Below are 6,000 nucleotides of genomic sequence, written 5' to 3'. Positions count from 1 at the left end.
GGGTCGGTTAATCTATGCATATTCCGCCCCTTCGCACTACTAGTTCTATACACACTAATGCATCCCAGAGGAGAACTGTGTTGGGCTATCCAGCGAGTCTGCCTTGAGAAATCAATTGAGTTACATCGGGCAAGGTGTAGACCCACGCCGAAGGCATGCCAACATGAAATGGCCCCAACTTTCAGTCTAGATCTTCAAGTATCCCCCCCCAATGCAATATCATTCAGGCTATTGTATGGCTGGTATCAAGGACCGGCTTCAAGCCACAACTACGACTCAGTTCAGCCCATCTATCAGCTGACACTTATTCATGAACACTAACTTTGACGCTACCTACTTTGGACTCTAGTTTGGTGATGAGCATTTCCTGATCACGGAAGGTTTTGAGGAATATCACAAGTATACCTTTTGTCATGGATGGCTTCGAATGAGTATAAAACACCCATCACCCTCCATCTCTGCCTCATTCTTCTTCTCCTCATCACAACAAAGACTCTCAACAGATTTCAAAACGAACAATCTCAACCTCCTCCATTCAATATGATTTCTCCCATCTCCCTCAAGGCCGTCGGTGCTGGCGCCGCCGTTTACATGCTGGGCCAGCAGGTTCAGTGCCCCTTCGTTGCCATTCCTCTCATTGGCGATGCTATTGCCATGACCGTTGCCCAAGTTGGCTCAGCTGCTGCTAGCTTCGGTGGTGCCATTGTCGGCGCCCACTTTTCCAAAGCCAGAGATCTGCAGGGCCGTGACAGCAAGATTACTGCTCCCGCTGGCGTGCCTCAGTACAACTTCGACATGTGTGCTGACAGCTTGACCGACCCCGCCGTCACTGTCACCGTTAACGGACCCGTTGAGAACAACGGTGAGCAGAGAACAATGCCACTCATCTTTGAATCAAGCTAATTTCTCTTAGGTGTCAAAATTGACGGCCTGCCTTCCAACTGCATGGTCCTTTCCAACGTTTTCGACGGCGATGCTGCCGGTGGCCCCGTGCCCACTCCCTGTGGCTCTGCATGCCTTCTGTACAACAACCTGAACGCCGATCAGTACGGCCAGATGCAGGCTGTCTTCGAGAAGATGAAGAACCTGTAGATGCCAGAAGCATTTCCCATGGATGATATAGTCCAATATGGAGGTTAGGGCTTTTGTCTTGGTTTGAGTTGTTGTGTGCGCTCCTTTGTATATAGCTTTACTGGATGAGGGGGGGGGCCTTGAAAGCCGAGTAGATTTTATTCTGGTCATATATAGAATACTACCCTGAGTTATTCATCCACTTGCCAATCTGTGTATACAGTAGTTAGTATTGATGATCCCGTACATGTCAAGCTCCAAATATAAGTAAACAGCCCCCAATTCATCTATGAATCCCCGGCTCGCTTCTCCTTGCTATTCTTACAAAGCACGGCTGGAATTCAAAAAGAAAGGGGACTTGGTGCTGCCTATGGCGTTTTTCATATGACTAAATAAAATTGAGAAGACAGACCACGATATCTAGACTGCTCGGAATGACAATTTGAATGCATCTATAGATATATATATATCGAAGGAACAATGTGTACGATTGATCACGAAGGGCTATCTGGGTACACAAGTGAGTGCTATTATATATCTTTTTGGATATTTTCCTACCTAGTCTAGCTGGCGAAGATATATATACCTATGGCATACCATGACTATGGTATTCCCGTTGTAGTATGGTACATTATCACGGGACTTGTTTATATATTGCGGGTAATTGACAACGTCCTTATGAGCTATTACCCGAATACGAGGGAAAAAAATCAATAGGAAAACATACAAACAACGTAGCGTTGGTCTTACATTTTAAGTAGAATAAAGGAGCATATATTATTCTGTACGTACAGTTACATATAACACTTGGCTTATTTCCCCGAACTCTTCTTTCCCATATCGACGACAAACTTGCTCGTTTTCCCTTTTACATGCAGAGTATATAACCTGATTGCAGTGACAATAACCATAAGAGTCCAACGGTCTCCCAATGCGTCCGACTGACCATCCACTAGCTCAAGCGTGAACGCATGTGTCATACTGGGGAAGGCCATAACCAATCCAAGAAAAGCGACAGTTTCACCATCTTTGCCTCCTGGAGACGATGAAGATGATTTTTGGACGTTGCTGCCACTCGGCTGGGATATCTGTCCGCTAGACGAGAGTCGAACCAGCTTGAACCCATTTCTCTTGGCTTGGTCCTCACCCTTCTTGACCTTTCTCCATGCAAACTCCTCCCGCCTTTTCTTCTCGCCTACCTCAATGGAAAAGTGGAAGGCGATATCGTTATTTGCACCAGGTTCAGCACGCATCGGTTCCGTATCCATGCGGTCGGACTTTGGGTCTGCATCAAGTGGGGGCAAGAAAACGATGCCATCCGGATTGAACGCATGGAGGCCCTGCGATTCATCGCCGGCGGCAGCAAGAAGTGGATCCTTGTTGCTCATTCCATTCCGTAGGAGAAATCCCGTTCTCATCCCGAGTGGAGGTTTGCCACTATAGCCAGTGTGCATTTCAATCAGACATAGGCGGTCTTTGGCAGTTGCACCACATAGATTTAAAGATTTCCATTTTGTCCACTGGCCATATACGTTCATTGTTGATGGAAGCGAACCATAGTGAGATGATGTCATCAATGCCTCCTCATAGCTGGGCGGGGTGTCACTTTCGTTGGTCATGATAGAAAAAGTTGAGAGGATATTGTTAATACTGACTTAGGTATTGATTTTACTGGCTTTATGTATGCCAAATAACTCCGCCACTTTTTGGCTACAGGATATTAATGTTTTCAGTGGGTCAAGTATCGAATTGGATCATTGATTGGTCTTGTCGAGGATATGTAGATCGTTGTTCCTGGGGCCAAAAACATGGAGCCACATTATCTTGGCGAAATAGTTCAATTTACTTCAAATTAACTTAAAAGACCTTTTTAAAATATTCCCAATTAGGCAAGTAACCCGTTGAACGCTATTCAAGCCACTGACAACATACATGGCCAAAACGTGAGACCTTTCTTATATTCCCGCAACAACACGAGTTCATATAGCCCTTATGGATCTCTATCACCTTGCATTTGGTTCTCATTGGCTTTTATCGTCAAAAACCTCCACACAACGAAGATTCCCTGAATACTAGTTTAATCTTACTCCATACTCGGTTTAATATAACGATTCTTGGCCCTAGACTTGTTTTGTTCGAATGTTAGTCTGGTTTCAGACTGAACGATCGTTTATTACGAATATAATTACCCTCCTGTTCCATAGATTTTACAAGTAATGTCCCTTCCCAACAATTTTAATGGCTTGAAACTTGCATAAAGACAGTAAGATATCGAATAACTATGTGTATGAAATAGGAAAACTCCACCGCTTATGTGACCTCATATCTTTTCTTTCACAGTTGTCTTGGTTTTAGATATACCCCCTCTTCTCTCTTATTGGGGTTCTAGTTAGAAAAGCAAGAAGAATAACGGAACCTGGCCGAGACTAATTCAAGCAGTTGCTTCTTAAAATATCTTTAAAGGTGATGTGATATGGCTCTAAATCTGGAGTCAAGCTAGAGGCAGATGGTATTATCTGGGATAGAAAGAGAAGTGAAAGGTGATTCCTGATTTGTTCAAGTTAAATTGTAAGGTGATAGCCTAGCGTATCAATATTATCAAGTCAGCCCTCGACACATCGACCTCCAAATAACATTCCATGCACCGCTAATCGTGAAATTCCATGTTATGCCTTCATGATTGCTTCTGCGATAGTCTGCTCTTGGTTCAATCTGTCACATTACCCCCCTCTAGGTAGACAACAAACAGACCATTATTCCGACATAGGTTCCAAGATAGAAAAGGATTTCTAAAGTAGACAGAGCCTTGAGGGCGATCGTATGCTCACCGCAAGGGGTAGATTCTTTAGCTTGATACCACCGGAGAGTAAGTATCAACGGTCAAAATGAAGGATAATGCGGAGAACGCGGTACTGCCGCACAGCAGAGCGACAGCAGGTTTATGTTTATCGATTGGGTTATATATTGTGGGTAACTTGGGTTTCTTGCCACATACCCTCATAATTGACCCGGATTTTGCCGATTGGAAGACAATAAGTGCAGTCCGGGCTATAATTTCCCATTAAGCCAGCCAAGTGAGAATATCCCCTGCAGCTGCGATCGTGTGAAAGTTCAGTCCAAACCGGAAATATGCAAAACAATAGCCGGCCCATAACGCAGAGTGGGCAATGGCCATCACCGCAATGAAAGTAAAGACGGACCAGTGGACTCATTCAAGTTTAAGTGGTTTTTTTCTACCATCGGTCGTTATCCTCAGGGTGATATGGAGAGATTGGTAGCAAGTGCATAATAGGAGACTCGTCGCGGCATCGTGAAAAAGAATGAACAGAATTTGATAGCTCAATTCCAGCGCAAGCAGTGGGCCTTCTAACGGACTAGTGATCTAGATCAACCTGTACCAGATCCAATATCTGTGAGAAGGACCGAGGGTTCAACCGTGAGCTATAAATCGATCAAAATCAAAGAAATAGTAATGAACACTCGCCATATACATGTCCAAATGTCGGCGATAACGGCGCATAAGGGAAGTAGCATCCATCCCACCTTCAGTGTCGGTGCGTCACCATTGTAGCAAAATACGCCAAAAGTGCACTGATGATGATGCAATCCAAGAAGGAGACTGCATTGGAGATTATGAGCACATCTGAGGTTGATCCACGTACGATTGGTTCGTCCATCTTCAGAATATCGTAGACAAGAGGGAATATGTGAAAAGTCTGAAATGTGGGAGTCGAATATTTGATCTGAATGGGTAAGTCTTTGGAAGTACGGAAGTAAGGCTGGTGGCTTACGGGAATAGTAAAAGAGCAGTTAGTAAACTGGTACAACCTCTTGGAGCTACGAAGGAGAGAAAGGAAGAAGAAGAAAGTCTCTGCTATTCAATTATTGGAGAGTAGGGTATACCTTGCCACCAAGCAAACTACTCAGTCTACAAGTACACGATGAGAGATGAAATGATCCAACATGATTGAACCATTCCAAAGTAGAACCATAGGGTTATGTTTGAATTGCCCTGTCATAATATCATTGGGATGGATTGGCAAAATTTACGTGGAGTAAGCTCGGATTTGCTAGGATATACCTAATTCTGATATAGTTAAAGCCTGGGGTCTTTAGAAAACTATTCTAAGACTATTAACCAATCTCGATCTCTGAAAACTGGGCCGATCTTAAAGCCGGTGGACCTAGATCGATATACATCTTAGTGCTGTTTGAACCCAATGTCAAGTAACCGTAAATTGACCTAGACTTTGCCCTAAGCAGGTGTACTACGGATTGCCACAGGTTCTAATGACTCCGTTAACCTAGTTAGCCCTTTTGACTTTCGCTGGAATACTTATAGGTTCACTTGAGAGCTGAAGCGGAACGGTGAAGATGCCGAAAAATTCTTCTAAACATTGCAACAATAAGGCATGATCAATTTGATATATAAAGTTGCTATTACATATAGTCGAAGACATTCTTGATACAAATTTCATACAATCGTCTTTTTGTTGCGTACAAATATTGTGCAATTGGTATTTTCTATAGCATCTGACAGAAAACCCACAACATGGATCATCAATCAACACTGATATACTCTCCACACTGTCCCATGCTCCATACAAGGATTCATCGACATATATCAAAGGAGTGTTTTCTTGTCTTGTCCTCGATATGGCGATTATATAAGCCACAAAGGGGCGGGCCCCGGGCCCGGCCCGGTGTGTGCCCAATCATTGTCATGTGCGGATCCAAAAGGTACCGAGGTCGGGGGTGCGGATCTAATTTGTCCGAGATATATGAATTCGGCCTGAGGCTTATTGCTTTTTTGTTGCTAACATCACCCTAGTCCCTGAATGGCACCCATCAATGCCATCGCGTCGCAGCCACACGAAGTCTAGGAAGGGGTGCTTGGAGTGTAAAAGGAGACATGTCAAGGTCAGTGCC

At 44.1% G+C, this 6,000-nt stretch overlaps 2 protein-coding genes across 2 annotated transcripts; one reads left to right on the top strand and one right to left on the bottom strand.

Annotated features, from left to right (window-relative positions):
* Positions 1-540: 540 nt before the first annotated feature.
* PGRI_011130 (uncharacterized protein) lies at positions 541-1,092 on the top strand (the record flags this gene model as incomplete). The annotated part of the gene is made up of 2 exons (XM_040788826.1): positions 541-862; positions 914-1,092. The coding sequence occupies 2 exons, from the start codon at positions 541-543 to the stop codon at positions 1,090-1,092; spliced, it is 501 nt and encodes a 166-aa protein (XP_040645779.1).
* A 791-nt stretch (positions 1,093-1,883) lies between these two features.
* PGRI_011120 (uncharacterized protein) lies at positions 1,884-2,690 on the bottom strand (the record flags this gene model as incomplete). The annotated part of the gene is made up of 1 exon (XM_040788825.1): positions 1,884-2,690. The coding sequence occupies one exon, from the start codon at positions 2,688-2,690 to the stop codon at positions 1,884-1,886; it is 807 nt and encodes a 268-aa protein (XP_040645778.1).
* Between the last annotated feature and the right edge of the window lie 3,310 nt (positions 2,691-6,000).

This window comes from Penicillium griseofulvum (assembly GCF_001561935.1).
Source record: "Penicillium griseofulvum strain PG3 chromosome Unknown contig_80, whole genome shotgun sequence".
NCBI lineage: Eukaryota > Fungi > Ascomycota > Eurotiomycetes > Eurotiales > Aspergillaceae > Penicillium > Penicillium griseofulvum.
This window is presented reverse-complemented; position numbering and strand designations above follow the sequence as displayed.